The sequence below is a fragment of the Coptis chinensis genome, chromosome 2 (genome assembly GCF_015680905.1).
Source record: "Coptis chinensis isolate HL-2020 chromosome 2, ASM1568090v1, whole genome shotgun sequence".
NCBI lineage: Eukaryota > Viridiplantae > Streptophyta > Magnoliopsida > Ranunculales > Ranunculaceae > Coptis > Coptis chinensis.
In genome coordinates this window covers 22,359,875-22,376,097 of record NC_141457.1, presented here as the reverse complement: position 1 = coordinate 22,376,097, position 16,223 = coordinate 22,359,875, and the positions used below count along the sequence as shown (strand labels likewise).

Here is a 16,223-nt window from a genome sequence, read left to right as displayed (position 1 = left end):
GTGATGATATGTGCTACAGTGTATGAGCTATGGATTGAAAGAAGTGCCCGAAGGTTTAAAAAGCTTCTCTACATCAGCTATTATGATTCAGAGGAAAATCTTGTGTCAGATAAGGGAGTATTTGCAGCGTTAGCTGAAGGAGGTAAAGGACCTACCTAATAGCAGAGTTTTTCTTGAAAACTTTGGGGTACATGTAAGTACAAAAAGAAAGAGGTTAAAAAATGCAAGTGGTTTAAACCACCAGTGGACACTGCCAAGCTGAATACCGATGGATCTGTTTCGAATTTTGGTGCTCAGTTTGGAGGTCTGATCAGAACACATGAAGGAGAGGTGATAGTTGCAAATAATGGTGGTAACAAGCACAAGTCAGTGTTGTACCAAGAAATCATAGCAGTAGAAGCAGGTTTAGAAGCTTGTAAACAACTCAATATTGTTAAAGTTGAAGTGAGCTCTGACTCAATGTTAGTAGTGCAAATTATTAACAACGTAAGATAGTACCCCCACCTTGGTACTGTTTAAACATGGTAAAGGCTATATGGGGAAGACTCCAAGCACTTCAAACTTGGTATGTGCACCATGGTTTTAGAGAGATTAATAGAGCAGCAGACCTATTGGCTAGAAGTATCTCTATGATAATAGATGATGATATAGTTAGGTACTTCATGCCTCCCTTAGATGAGAAACTTGCATGTATTGTGGAGGAGGATGCAAATGATTGTTGGAGGATGCAAATGATTGTTTTTATGATAGATTTTGAATTAATACAGGTAGAGGTCAGCCTAACCTCATAATCTTTTCACAAAAAAAAAAAAAAAATTACTCTTACTTTGTAAGGAGCGTCGCGCCATACTAAATTTTGGAAAATACCAACCTTCTACTTGTTTATTGGGCTGGGTTTTTAAGGACTTGGGCTACTCTTAATGGGGCACGTTAGAGCCGGGTATCCAGCAATCCAGCTCCTGAATAACGTTGTTAATTAAACAGGGAGTGACTATCAAGGACAAAACTGCCGAAAATGTAACTCTCAAGGACACTTTTTTTTTGTAACTCATAAGGACTGGGTAGATGAAAGGTCAAGTATACCCTTGATGCGAAATAAAAACGGATCGGGTAGATGAAATATCAAGTATACCCCTGACGCAAAATAATTAACGGCCCGGCCCAGACGAAACGACCTGGTGTATTTAGTATGAACAATCATTGTTCATACCTTTAAGCAGGTGTGAACACTCATTGTTCATACCCCCAATTACAAACATTAGCTATGAACAATGATCCAATAAGTATGAACATTGATCCAGTTATGAACATAGATTGTTTATACCTATTTGGGAGTATGAAAAATCACTGTTCATACATCAAACATGAATAATCATTGTTCATGACTACTTTTAAATTTTTTCAATTGGTAGGTATGAACATTGATTGGGTATGAACATTCAATGTTCATAGTCCTTTGGGTATGAACATTGATTGGGTATGAATATTCAATGTTCATAGTCCTTGGGTATGAACATTCAATGTTCATAGTGAATAATCAATGTTCATAGTCCTTTGGGTATGAACATTCAATGTTCATAGTCCTTAGGTATGAACATTGATTGGGTATGAATATTCAATGTTCATAGTCCTTTGGGTATGAACATTCAATGTTCATAGTCCTTGGGTATGAACATTGATTGGGTATGAACATTCAATGTTCATAGTCCTTTGGATATGAACATTCAATGTTCATAGCGAACATTCAATGTTCATAGTCCTTGGGTATGAACATTCGATGTTCATAGTCCTTGGTCCTTTGGGTATGAACATTCAATGCTCATAGTCTTTGGGTATGAACATTAATTGAGTGGGCCCATGAACGTACATATAATGTTTACACATCAATATATTATATAAGATACATTCACCTATTTGGATATGAACAATCATTGTTCATACACCAGCAGAAGGTATGGACACTCATTGTTCATAGTAAAATGACAGAAAGGGTAAAATTGGAAAATATTTATTTTAAATCCGGGCTATTTGTCTTTGAGGGTTATTTTTACAAAAGGGTATAACTGGCATTTAAAAAATGTAAAAAGGCAGGGCCAACTTATTTTGTCCTTGAGGGTTACTAATTTTGAAATAGTGGGTTCGTGAGTTACTTTTCCCTAAAATTTGTTCTTATGAGTTACTCACAAAAAACCATGTCCTCTAGATTTCATTTTCTCCAAAATTGGGCCTTGGGACCAATTTCTTGTTAATTAAAAGAGTGCCAAAATGTGAATAGAAGGATAAAGGATCCCCTGCCAAAAAGTCAGGGAGTAGCTGGAGGAACAGCTAAGGTCTAGAATTAGGAAGTTGTATATTAGTTTGTGATCAGGGAACAAGTACATTGGAACTGGTGAATTCTTCTATGTACTGGCCAAGTTCCAAGTTCCATACATTCATGTGGCCAGATCCAAATAACTGATTTGATTTTGCTGGAATTGTAAATCCCCATATATGTCCCACCTAGGGGTGTGCATGGGTACCCAATTACCCGAACCCAAACTGGAACCGGAACCATTTATAGCGGTTCTGGGTCCTAAAATGTTAGACCTATTTAAAATGGGTCTTTAAAAACCGACCCGATAAAGAACCGAAACCGTTAGAACCGAATAATAAAAAACCAATGGATACCCGAACCAAAACCAAAACCGATTAGTTTGATTTTGATATATAGAATTTAGTATTATATTACACTAAATAAAGACAAACCCAAACATTATTATTATATATAGTCTATATTTATTATGTGTAAAATTATACTAAATATATATAACATTTAACATAATAGTGAATATGTGTTACTAAATGTATCTTTTATAATATTACATTAAATATGTGTATTATAAATATTAATAATAATGTTTACGTGTCTACGTCTACACGTATAGTCGTATACTATGAATTTACTAATGCACTGTCTATATTAACTAATGCATGAACGTGTACGTACTTGATATATTACATGTATATATATTAGATAATGAATACGTGCAATGCTAACTAACAATTGTGGTACATGTGATATTTATTATATATATGACGCATTGACGCATTACGTATAGTATAATATACATATGTTCGATTTAAAATATACACATGCGTATAATGTATGAGAATGTATTTAAAATTTTTAGATAACTTTCAAATATTATTATTGAATTTAGGACCATTACTTCTTATGAGAGGACAAAAATATCGATGACAAGTGTTATAGTCGCCGCAAACCAACTTTTATATCAGTTATATAACTAAAAAAAATAATTTTAGCAATAAAAATGTATAATCCGATAAGGAACCGGAACTGAAATTGGAACCGACTTAATTAATAGGTATGGGCGCGGGTTTTCAAAATATAAGAAAAAACCCAAAAAAACCGAACCCGATAGGAACCGCTAAAAATAGACTCAGAATCAAAACCGATAAAAATCGACCCAGAACCAACCCATGAACACCCCTAGTCCCACCCAGTTATAACTAGTTGCCCAGTCATTTATTTGGTCCCATAATACCATTTGTTCTATAAAATAAAGTCTAGTACAAGTTTTACAAATTTACGTGCATTTCACACATTGTATTATATGGAGTGGACTTTTCAATCATGATATATATTTTATTCAAAATCAAAGCACATTCCCATGAGAGTAATAGATATCCCTCCATCGTCGCTGATCTCTGTTTCACTTGCTACGCCATTACCACGTGAGCTGTTCTTGGTCCAAGTGCTCAGTTCCTTCTTCTACATACATTAATGCCAACAAATATATTAAAACCATCACCAGCATTCTAATCTCTCCTCCTCCCCCCTCCTCTCCAAACCAGTAAGTATTCCATTTCCTTTGAGGCTTTGAATGTAGTTAAGTGAGTTTCTGTTGGAATAATGTTGACATTACAACGTACAGTTTCTTATCTTATGCATTGTCTTAGCTTACATATCCTTCTTGTTTGTTTCCCTAGGATGCTCTTTTTGGTGCATTACCCTGTCGGCGAGGATGGGCTGCACTGCTTCTGTTTCGAAGAAAATCTACAATGTAGGAAGGAAGAAAAAATTAGTTATACCCGAAGTCATAGTGTTCGTTCCGACAATGAGAATTCCGGTTGATACTGATCTTCAAAGAGCTCTCAAAGGAATTATTCCTCGAGATCTTGTTGATAAGCTATCGACACTTAGGAGTCAAATTTCGTTACTTGCAGAAGATACTGGTATGTCCTTATACTACAACTGAATAAAACTTTCTTTTCAAATATTCGAGGAACTTTAAGGCTAACTTGCTTGCAGGTGGATCTGCTTATACTCAACTGAATGGAGCTCTTGAAAGATACTTGCCTGTTGTCCTTGGATTAACAAAAAAAGGTTTGAGAAATCACCTTAGCTTCATGCCTTACTTCATAAAAGAACATTTCTTATGTTTATGCTGTTTTGTGATTGAACAGTATATAGTATTGAGGACAAGGTGGAATTCAGATGGAAGAACTTACAAGACAGACGGCAAGTAAGAACTTTAAAAGACCAGATAGATAGTTCATAGTATAGCCAATCATATTGTTTCAAATTGATCTCTCATCTGATTTTAGAATTTGAATTTCACAAACAGGAAACATATATGGTAAGCTCATGGTTTGAAGTGCTATGTGTTGTATATATGATGGCAATTCTATCACTATTAGAGGCTAACTCATTGCTTCTTCCTAATAATCCCATGGATGCAAGCGACAGGACTGTATCAGAGGGTTTGTGTTTAGTATACATATTGATCCTGAATTTGTGTTATATGTTGGTTTAGTGAACTGCGTGTTAACCGTTGGACAGTAAACATACATTTGGCAGATTCCAAGAAGGATGCTATTGATTTGTTAATTAAGGCAGCAGGATATTTGGAGTTCTGCTTTCGGGATATACTGATTTGTCTTCCACCGGATATTAAGTATGTTTGTTGAGCCTTTCAATTTATGTAGTACCTTAGCTTCCTTTCCAGTTGATGATTGAAATTTAAATTTACGTTCCTAGGAATAAGTTGCCGAAGGATTTTCAGGAGGGCGTTTTAGAGGCTCTTTCAATACAAGCACTGGGAGAGGTACTTTTTCATTTTATCTGTCAAGTATTTTGACCTTATTTAATTGTCAATGCAATTACTGAAAAATAGTCATTTTTCATTAATCAGTTTAAGAATCGAGATAAAATTTCAAAACCTTTTGGAACTAAACTGTCACTATCATCATGGGTTGGACGGTGATGCTGTCACTTAGAGCATCTTTAGGAGAGAAACCAAAAAAATACTAAATTTTTTAACCAAACCAAAAAAATACCAACCAACTTAAGGAGAAACATCAAATATTCGACATCAAATTATGCGGTTTTGGATAAACCGCATCAATATAGTCCATGCGGCTTTCTCAAAACCGCGTCACTGAAGCCCATCTTAAAAGTCCAAGCCCACGCGGTTTTTCATCTCAAAAACCGCGTGATGTGTCGCACATCAACTTTCTTCTTTCTTTTCTTTCTCAATCTCTTGCGCGGTTTTCGCAAAACCGCGTGATTGAAGCCCACTGTTTAGCCCAAGCCCATGCAGTGTTAGAAAAACCGTGCGGTTTTTCCAAAACCACAAGAGAGATTTGATACAGCACCAAAGTTGAAACCAAATTTTGAGTGATTTGGTGTTTTTTTAGTGTTTTCATCAACATGTGTCTTTCTTTGAGGTGAAAAAACACCAAATTATTAGAAATTTGGTATGTGATGCTAGAATAGTATCTCACCTAAAGATGCTCTTAGCAACATTATACTGTTATTCATCTATTCTAAAATTTTGGTAAATATTCTTCCATTATGACATACGACCGTAGATTCTTGGATTAAATATGGATTGTGAAGGGGCAGAGCAAAATGCCCTTGCACGTGATTAAGGAAAAAACAAGTGCTAATTTTAGATACCCCCTGTTTGATAAGTTTTTTTTTAGATACCCCTGTTTTAAAAATCATTTGAGATACCCCCTAAATAACGTTTTCCGCCAGTGAAGTATTTTACACTGACCAAAACACCCCTCTAAAAATTATTTGAGATACACCCCTGCCCTATAAAACTATTTGAGATACCCTCAGTGATTGAAAAATATATATTTATATAATATTTTACATATGAAAATATATATTTACATATGCAAATTTATATTTACACATGAAAATGTATTTATTTACATATGAAGTGTATTTTTACATAGAACAAGTTTGTAAATTAAGCTAACCTATGATAATATATATTTACATAGATCCATATACAACATTTTTTATGCAACACTATTTTCTAAGTTGAACTAAGGGCTAATACTTTGTGGATATGATCCACAAAATTTTAAATCATTTCAAAGTCTCTAGCCCTTACAAAAACATAAAGTAATTGAAAAAAGTGAATTTTCTTATGCAAATATACATCTACAAATATAAACTACTTTGTAAATAAATATTTTAACATGTGAATATATATTGTTATAGTTAAACTACTGTGTAAGGGGACATGATCAATATACAACATTTTTTATATAATAATTCATATAATGGCTTTCATCTCTCTACAAGTTTATTTACGACTTGATTTTTTTGTAGATGTCATCTTTCTACCGTGGATAATATTTCTACAAAAAATGAGCTCATTTAAAATTTTAAAGATGCCAAAAGAGGGTTGCAAAATTTTAAATTTTAACCGTTAAAATAAACTTGTGTTTTTAAACCAATTTTTATAAGTGCTAGAGACTTTGAAATGATTAAAAATTTTGTGGATCATATCTACGAAGTATTAGTCCTTAGTTCAACTTAGAAAATAGTGTTGTATAAAAAATATTGTATATGGATCTATGTAAATATATATTATCATAGATTAGCTTAATTTACAAACTTGTTCTATGTAAAAATACACTTTCATATGTAAATAAATACATTTTCATGTATAAATATAAATTTGCATATATAAATATACTAGCATTCTGGGCACGCTCGATGAGCGTGAAACCTATTCTGGCACGCGCGATGTGCCTGCTGTTTTTCACACTTATTTTATACTACCTATCTGAAACCGAAATCAATCGGGTTAATAAAAATCCCCGATTCCAAAATTCAAATTTGAATCCCCAACCCGATTTGTTATAGATGTAAGGAGGTCCCACTAACCATAGTTATTATTCGTTTAATTCGGAAAACGTTTAAAAATATCGTATTTATCAATGATACAGAATAATTCGTTAATTTTGCAAGAAATTATTAATTCGTAAGTTATTCGTGAATTATTCATATTTTCACTATAAGTTTGCTGAGTATGTTGTCAAATTTTATCGTATTTTTTATTTTTATTTTTAGCTTCGTATTATACTCGAATTATTTATGAACCTGAACTTTTGCCGTTTCCGTTTTTTTTTAATATGAATTGAAAAAATGAATTCTTATCGAAGCTCGAATTTTATTCGAATATTTTTTGTATCAAATTTTTGCCGTATTACGAATTGCTAACTATGCTACTAACCCGCTAATTTATATTAAATATGTTAAATTTGTCGTGATAAAAAAAAACGTAATTTCTGAAGATTTGACCAGAATTTCTAATGAAATTGTCGAAATTTCAAGTGGAATTGTCGAAATTTCGGATAACATAGGATGTGACATGGGTTGTAATAATAGTGTGAAAATTTGTCTGAAATTTCCGATGAAATTATCGAAATTTCAGATAGCATGGGCTGTGGCATGGGTTGTAATAATAGTGTTTAGCGAGGGGAAAATTGGAAAAACAAAAAAACGACGTATGAAAAAAAAAATTGTAGGTGAGAGTGCGTTCTTTAAAGGAGAGAGATACTCTTCAAATTTGAAGAATCTTCTGTGAGAATCGATAAAAATTTCGACCAACTCTAGGTGGTTACCGCAAATTCGGGTAAAGAAAATTCATTGGGGACCCACCTTCGCGACATTAAAGTATTGGCGCCAAGAATAATGTGTCGCTGACACATTACCAATCGCCCCAAGTTAAAAAAAACCCGCGACGTAAAAAATAACTTGCTTGCGCCCGAGATTCTTGGCGGCGTGAGTCTTAAAAAAGTAAAAAAAAAACTTGGGGCGACATTATATCTGGCGCTACGACATTACTATTGTCGCTCCGCATCCGCATCCAAACCTCCAGATTTGCGAACAAGAATGCGAACAGACAGGTTATACGACCATGAATGAGGCCACCTAGAGATGGAATTCCGAGAAATTCCGAATTTTTTCTTCAAATATGAAGAATTTGACCGGTTATACTACCACCTAGAGATGCTCTTATATAAATATATATTTTTCAATCACTAGTGATATCTCAAATAATTTTATAGGGCAGGGGTGCATCTCAAATAGTTTTTAGAGGGGGTGTTTTGGTCAGTGTAAAATACTTCATTAACCGAAACGTTAGTTAGGGGTATCGGGGGGAAACAATAGTCTGCCAATATACCTTTACTGCTAGCACAGACTTGCTTCACCGTGCACCGTTCTTGTAGCAGTTTCATTTTTCTTTTGAGATATTGCTATCTGTCGTCTCCTCTAGGAATACTTTATCATGCTTTGAAATAGCTTAACAATTGTCATTCTGCCTAGCTTTTAGATTTTAAGTTTTCTTGTTAATCCCATCCAATGAAAAAGCAAGTACTTCGTTGAGGCTTCATTTCATCCTAGTGCCTTACATGTATGATCCTTGTGGAGTTGTGGAGGACTCAGAACTTTCCATTCAACTATTTATGCATAGAAATTTATGGGATGAATATGTCTAATCTAATTACACTAGTACTCTGATAACATTTTTTTTTTCTTTCTCTGACTTTCCAGAGCAGACTTATAATTTCCTTTTATACTCATCATGAAACCAAATCTAGGGAACAGAAATGCAGCTAGGGTTGGCTGTTGAGAGCCAAAAGGCGTCAACCTCTGTAAAGAGGAGGTTGGCATGTGAACAGCTTAGTTATTTTGCTCAGGTTAGTAACCTAGTACTCTGTCTTGGCATCTAACTCCTAATGAACGTACACTGAAGTAATCATCCTCCTTTAATTTTGCATCTTTTTCGGTCTTACTCGATTGTCTTGATTCGTTTCAGTATATACGTCAGTTTTGTCATTTATGTATAAATTTAAGTATTGTAGAAGATTGTAATTTTAAGTTACTTGACAGTGACTTGTGTATTTACAACATAATCTGTTCCGTGGAGTTTCATAATTAAATGTTATTTATCAATTTCCATGTTTGAATTTCAAAGCATTGCAAAACAATTTGCTGGAAATTATGTCTATAATCTCTGCTGACCATTGGTGCTGGAGTTATTCAAAACCTACCTCATATTGTGCACCCTGAGGGATAAATTGTTTCTTTCGATTTTTATGTTTGTTCGTTAGTTTCAGGATTGGGCAAGGTAACAAAAAAACTGATTTTGCTTTCATCTGACACTCGCGGAAAGAGTTAGACATACTGACTGTATATCAACCGAATAATAGAGTTACTGGGAAACTTTTATGGTTGCTATCTCAGATACTTGTTTCCCAGGTGGATAAGCTTTGTTTCAAATATATAGCGATATAAGCTGTTTCTCCTTTTTACAGATTCTATGAATAGATAAGTAGAAACACACAATAAACAGTATTTATCTCAATATGGATATTAACCCTTGTTCAACGAAAAAAAATATGGATATTAGCCAATTGAGAATTTAAAGAACAAAATTTTCAATGTCACTCGCTTGTTTCCCTGATGCATACTGTGTACTTGGAATGTTAATGCAGTTTGATTGTATTAAACCATGATAGAGTCTGATTTGAGCCACCTTAAACTAATTATGGTATTTAGAAGTTGTTTGCTGAAGCTCTGTCCCTACTTACTTGGTATTTATCTACTAACAAACACATTACGTTAAAGATTCATATACTCCATGTCTATGTATGCTGTTCACAGATCCAAACTATTTCCTTGCTTTATCCTTGAATATTTAATTTAGATCTCCTTTCTTTTGATTAGGCTCATTACTGTTTATCAGAATGTGATATGACTCATGGATGTGGCAAAAAGCATCTCATGTACATTAGATGGAAGTACATAGAAGCAAAGGTTTCATTCCTTACTTCACCTTATTTTCCAAATGATTCTGTTTGCTTCTCTGGTTATAGCACAGTGCCCGTTCTCATTCCCTTTTTGTGTAACCTTTAGGCAGCAGCATATTACTATCATGGTCTGATCCTTGACAAGGGTAATGAACCATCTAGTCATATTAGTGCCGTATGTTGTTTTCTTGCTGCGGACGAGCTTCTCTCTGATAGCAAGAAAGCCTGCTTAAGCTTTTGCCTAGCTCCTCCAGTCACCAGGTTGCCTTCAGTTGTTGTCATTCTTAATAATGATATACTCAGACTATCATATTTATCATAATGAGATATACTTACCTTATTATTTTCTTGCCTCTTCTTCAGAGCTCCTCCAATATGGGGTGTAATGAAGCACTTACATCAGAAAATTCCTGAAGTTGCTTCAAGGAAGTCTCAGATGTATGGTTACCTTCTAGAACAAGAGAAGTAAGGGACTGATTACATGCAGACTTATTTGTATTTAAATTTAAAAGATGAAACTAGTCTACATTACTGTTATGTCTATTGCTCAAGTCGACAGTTTTTGTTCATAGCAGGGCTCTTCAATCATTGCCTGATCTTCCAGATTTTCCGTTATCCTTGAGACCTGATGACTATAAGTTGCCAGAATTAGATCCAGCATGGGAAAGTGGAAAATGGGAAGTCGAGGTACCAACACTTAAAGAACACCTCAAAGATGCAGAAGATGGGACAAACTGAATGCTACTGTATGGACTTTGTTATTTCCCTGTGTCTGAACTGGATCTTATTTTAGTTCAACTACTGAATATGACCATTTCAATACTGTATATCATTATACCATTTTGGACAAGATTAAGGCTTTACTATGAAAAATAAGTAATGTATGTGCATATTTTAATTGCCAGGATTGCTAATAAACAGGCTTATTAAAGATAAATTGTTGGTAACTAGTTCTTTAAGAAGTGTCTGTCAGATCGTCGTAGTCAGTTTTGTTAAAGGGTTCAAAACACAAAAACAAAGTGTGCCCCTAACTTCAGAACCACAGGATGCTTTGATGTACACTCTCCATCAGCTAAGGCTTTTGGAGTTTTGGCGGAAAGTATTGTTAACATTGTAGCAGAGCAGTACGTAATATGTTTTGTGATGTCTCTGGGTTCCAGTCTCTAGTCCAGCACTAGCTTTCAGAGGGGCCTTATGAGGTGTGTGTGCAACCCTTCATGACACATATTGTGTGTTAGGGTATGAACTACAATAGGGATCGAGAGCTACGTTGACTTTCAGGTTCAACTGTATATAGGTGTATGCTCTTTCTGTGTTCACGCATTCCCACAAGAAAGTCCCTAGAAAAATAAAAGTGAATCAGTTTCAAGGTAACCCACGAATGGATATGCTGATAAATATCCTGACATTGGGGCATGGTTGAACATTTTCATTGTCAACACAAGTCAAAGACGCAAGAGATCCATCTTTCACCTGTTCTCTTCATACATAGGTACATGTATGGTATCGTTTCTGGTGACTTAGTTGTGGAGGGAGTCTTTTTTGTATTCAATGAGTAAAATCCTCCTTTTCAACATTTCTACTGCAATCCTAAAGAACCTTGTTTCCACATACCGGAGGAAGCGATACAACATAAAATTCATTCTTACAGGGGAAAGGGAATGAAGTCCAGAACATGGCATTGACTTCTTCACTTGTTAGGTATAATTCTTTCCAAACAGCTTGTGTCTAGGCTTTGAATTTGTTGATAATTTCATTTTGCATACATTTCCTTTTTTTCCTTTCTCATTTTCTCCCTGGGATGATGATAAGTTAATGGTTATTGTTGGCAGAAGCAAGGTGGTAGTGATTTGATGATCAATATCGTTGAAGGGCATGATGGACATTGATGATCAACCAAGGGACTCTAAGGAACCTAGCAACCCGTTTCTCATACCAACAACACGCTTTTATGCAAAAATATGAACTTCATATGAAATCAAGAACTACTTTGGTTTTCAAGTTCAAAAGCCAGAATCAACTAAGATGGACCCCTTTCTCAAAACAAACAGACTTCCATTAATCATCAACTCTATTTGGCCATAGGAATACGAAACTATTTATGGCCTTGGAAGGAATAGAAGTCAGAAACTGATCTAATATATCAGTCATAATTATAAGATGTAACTTATATTTGAAATTGGAAACGACTGTTCAACAGGGAAGGTATGCAAGCTTTTTCGACTAATGTTTCCCTCCTTTGAGTCCTTTCTGGGGATGCTGTGTTACTTACCACTTACTTACTTTCAGAGCTGACGACTACTTCATTATCTGATCCATTTTACATCTTGTTCTTTTAGAACTCGTTAAGGAGGTAATGACAGAATTATACCATGTGTTTGGCCACATTTTTGTTAACAACAAATCAACGTGTCATTTCTTTGTTGAGGAGAAAAAAAGACGAAGTTAACTAAATTTCTTCATTGTCAATCTTAATGTTCCTGACAGGTCCCTTGAACCAATGTCTTGCATCCACAGCCCACCACACCATTATGAGTGCTATACCTGCTCCTAAAGCAACAGGGGCGTAATTGAAAGTATCCCATTTGAGAGGGTAAAGAGTTGGCAATAGGAACACAGAACAAGTATAACAGATCCATAAAAAGGCTATCAGACAAATTGGTCTCCTGGCTCTTCCCAAATAAAATGGTCCTGGTTTGAAGTCACTCTCTTCCATTACCATCCTTGCAAAAATTGGTATGGCATAGCCACCAACCCATCCAACTGAAGATATGGACACGATTGCAGTAAAGGCTGCAGTCAGTTTCAAAATAGGTAGTCCAAGTAAAATGGCGATGGCAGCACACAACCACACCGCATTTGCTGGAACCTTGTGTTTTGGGTGTAGCCTTCTCCAGATATGTGAATATGGAATTCCATTATCCCTTGATAGAGCATACACCTATATATACAGCTAGAAAGTGTTGTTACTTTGAAAGATTCATATCACGAAGTACATACAAATCTATTGACAGATTGTTGCATAATTTAAATAATGAATGGGAATGAGAAATAAAAAAAGCTTGCCAAGTTTCTTACCACTCTAGCTGCACTTGTGGTAACCGAAAGCCCGCAAAAGAAGAAAGATCCCCATATGAGAAAAAGAAAAATGATGGCTCCACTAGAATTGTGAAACCTCCCATGGAATGCATCATAAATTATTTGTGCAGGTACCAGAAGACCAGCAGTTTCGTTGTTTATATCGTATAAAGAGCTTGGATCCTGTAATAGATTTGTAAGATTATTGTCAATATATAATACCGTACCATGAGTTCATCAGAGATTACCTTGATGCTGAAGGTAAGAGCTAAGATGTATCCCCATCCAAACAGCATTGTCATTGCTATACTAGAAAGAATCGCAACTGGACCATTCTTGTCAGCGCGTTTAGTTTCCTCTGTTAGATGTGCCGCAGTGTCGTAGCCGTATAAAGTGTAGTGACTATAAAGAACAGATAGAATGACTGCATATGGTTTGCTACTTATGCCAGTTGAGTCTGGGGATAGTTCAAAATGTTTAAAAACATAGGAAGGAGATTTAGTTGGATGTGCCACCAATGGAAGAATTATCAATAAAACCAAACCTCCAACTACCTGTAGAAAGAAACAGAGATTGGTAGGGAAATCAAGTCTATTAAGTATGAGATGAAATGGTATCCTTATCTTGAACAAAGATTAAGTTGTTACCTGCCACCATATTGAAATTGTGTCGATGAAGGCAATAACATGTAGTGCAAAGGTGTTGAGCACAGCCCATATGATGGTAATGCCAATGTACATACATAAGAATACCCACTGCGGAGCGAGATAGCCCCCATCTTTGTTTGTACCCGTACATAATAGAATTATAATCTGCATCATCTGCGATGCAGAATATGCCTAGAAGGAAGGAATTTCAGATTTCGTTTTTTTCTCTTTTTTCTTTATTTATTTTCTTCTTCGTTTTTTGGGTAAAGGCATATCCAGCTTGGTTACACTAGCGAATGCCAATTGTTCTGATTTTGAAACATCAGTCATGTTTATAAGAATCAGAAAAGAGATATAAGGAGGGAGGAATAAGGGGCACTACCTGTGCTCCTATTGAAGCAACAAGGCCGATCGTCTCCATCCAAGCACAACACCAAGACGCTAAAGGACCCCATTTAGGGCCGGCTAAATGTGCCGCCCAAAAGTATAGGGAGCCAGTAGTCTGTTCAGAAATAGAAGCTTCAGTAACATAAATTCCAAGATATACTATTCCGGACTACTCATGCTACCATAACTAAAAGGGTTATATAGATTTTGTATTGATGGCAGTGACATATATATTATGTTTAGGCCAAACTTTAGCCAAGCACATTGATATATGTGCAGGTGGAAGTGAAATAATGATCAATCCTTGTGAAGTTGAAAGATTTTCCTAAACTCCATCACAGATGCTATGTTAAAACCCAGAAAAAGAAGATGCGTCATGCTTGGACACAATGCACCAGCAAGTTAAACAGAGGAAGAACCAAGGGGTATAAAATGTTAAAAACAAGCATTAACAATCCTTTTTGTGTGTGAAAAGTGAGGGGTATCAATGTCCATCACAAGGCAGCGGAGGGCTATAATTTTAGACTGGAGAAACATTTGAGTGTTCTTGCATTAGTAGAGACTAAGGTTAAGGAAGAGAATATTGGTAATCTGGTTAGGTGCGTTCAGGACCTTTGTGTTTTTTTTTTATGTAACATCTTTTATAGATGTGTTTAACTATGTAATAGTTTTGCGGATAGTTTAGTGTGTTTTGTTCCTCTTCTGGACTTAGAATCTGAAAGATTTGTAAGAGCGGAGGTGAAAGATAGGTTGTACACTAGGAGAACTGAATAAATACAAGGGAGGGTCTGTCTACCCCTAGCTTAATCTTCAAAAACAAAGAAAAAAAGTATGTGGTAATTTACTTTCGATGATATTTGTAAATAACGCCTATTTATGACAGAAGATCAATGTGTGTTAATATTGACTTTATGTAAATTAATCCCAAAGAAAGTTAGTAATATAATTACGAAAATTACGCTCCTAAGCACTGGCTAGTAAGGCTGGAAAGAGCTAATGACAGTCATGATAGGAAAGAAACAAACCGGAAAAGAAGAGCATATCTCCGCCATGGCAATCCCAACAAAGCAAGTGAAGAAAGAAACAACCAACCATCCCCATATGAGGCTTGCTGGTCCTGCATATAGCAAACTCTGTCCATAAAGAGGTGTACCTGGGAATAGTGCCATGACTGAGAATGTAATAGCAAGTGTCTTGAACATAGACTGCAATTAGCCAAAAAACAAACATCGTTTAGTTCTCTCTCTTTACTGCTCCCAATATATACATATACATAAAACAAGAGAATGATCATAAAAGAAACAACACCATTTCTCTTCTGAGTTCCTGCTTGTATCCGAGTTCTTTGAGACGCTTCTCTCCAGAATCCATTGCAAAAGCCTGTGAATGACCATTTGAACCTGTCTCACTTGAATCCATTTCAAGTGCAAGTTTGCAATAATTGTCTCTGAAGGGGCAACTATATATATCTGTTCTTTCTACAAGCTATAAGTACTTGAGTAGTTGAATGATGAGTTAGTTATTTGGCAGGATCTGTGAGATACTCAAGTTTAAAAGTCAAGGTCCAACAACATTATAGTAAAGAGGATCTTCTTGGTTTTTCTTTTTGCATCTCTCTAACATGCATGTTATTGATTAATATACATAATTAAGGAAAACAAATTGATTCCATGGATCTTATAAATAACTCCAAGAGTCCAGCTGTCCAGGTAATGATAGATTAATGGTTGAAGTCTGGTTTTTTTATTAATCGGCATGATTAGGTGATTACAGATGTAGCTTTAGCTCTTTATTATATATGTTTAAATGCGTGAAATGCAGAATTAGCTAGAGCATAGACCAATGAGCTTAACTTAAAGGCATTGAATCAGGAACAAGTGGAGGTCTAACATGTCCGGGGATTAATTTTGTTATATAGACTCCACAATAGCAGCAAACATTATGCTCAATCTAAGGAGATTGAGGTGAAACACATATCTCACGGGC

At 35.4% G+C, this 16,223-nt stretch overlaps 2 protein-coding genes across 3 annotated transcripts; one reads left to right on the top strand and one right to left on the bottom strand.

Annotated features, from left to right (window-relative positions):
* Positions 1-3,701: 3,701 nt before the first annotated feature.
* Positions 3,702-11,062, top strand: LOC147515381 (Endosomal targeting BRO1-like domain-containing protein). Of its 2 annotated transcripts, none has more exons than XM_086587231.1 (12): positions 3,702-3,854; positions 3,991-4,236; positions 4,313-4,387; positions 4,468-4,526; positions 4,629-4,764; positions 4,862-4,958; positions 5,042-5,108; positions 8,914-9,012; positions 10,043-10,132; positions 10,232-10,386; positions 10,489-10,590; positions 10,698-11,062. In XM_086587231.1, exons 2-12 carry the CDS (start codon positions 4,026-4,028, stop codon positions 10,861-10,863), a joined length of 1,257 nt encoding a protein of 418 aa, XP_086443357.1. In that variant the 5' UTR covers positions 3,702-3,854; positions 3,991-4,025; the 3' UTR covers positions 10,864-11,062. The 2 variants fall into 2 exon arrangements, with proteins under 2 accessions (XP_086443357.1, XP_086443365.1); XM_086587239.1 differs by having other exon boundaries at positions 3,704-3,854; positions 10,701-11,062.
* A 1,213-nt stretch (positions 11,063-12,275) lies between these two features.
* On the bottom strand, positions 12,276-15,874 carry LOC147515380 (amino-acid permease BAT1-like). Its single transcript, XM_086587221.1, has 7 exons — positions 15,546-15,874; positions 15,263-15,442; positions 14,233-14,352; positions 13,851-14,042; positions 13,452-13,757; positions 13,204-13,386; positions 12,276-13,066 (listed from the first exon to the last, which is right to left on the bottom strand). The coding sequence occupies exons 1-7, from the start codon at positions 15,654-15,656 to the stop codon at positions 12,575-12,577; spliced, it is 1,584 nt and encodes a 527-aa protein (XP_086443347.1). The 5' UTR covers positions 15,657-15,874; the 3' UTR covers positions 12,276-12,574.
* Positions 15,875-16,223: the final 349 nt, after the last annotated feature.

Excerpts from the sequence above, each read along its gene's own strand:
- LOC147515381 (XM_086587231.1), top strand. The coding sequence starts at position 4,026 with ATGGGCTGCACTGCTTCTGTTTCGAAGAAAATCTACAATGTAGGAAGG. Across the intron at positions 4,959-5,041 it reads TGTCTTCCACCGGATATTAA|GAATAAGTTGCCGAAGGATT; the intron begins GTATGTTTGTTG and ends TTACGTTCCTAG. Across the intron at positions 10,591-10,697 it reads TACCTTCTAGAACAAGAGAA|CAGGGCTCTTCAATCATTGC; the intron begins GTAAGGGACTGA and ends TTTTGTTCATAG.
- LOC147515380 (XM_086587221.1), bottom strand. The coding sequence starts at position 15,656 with ATGGATTCAAGTGAGACAGGTTCAAATGGTCATTCACAGGCTTTTGCA. Across the intron at positions 15,443-15,545 it reads AGGAACTCAGAAGAGAAATG|TCTATGTTCAAGACACTTGC; the intron begins GTGTTGTTTCTT and ends GGCTAATTGCAG. Across the intron at positions 13,758-13,850 it reads CAATTTCAATATGGTGGCAG|GTAGTTGGAGGTTTGGTTTT; the intron begins GTAACAACTTAA and ends TTCTTTCTACAG.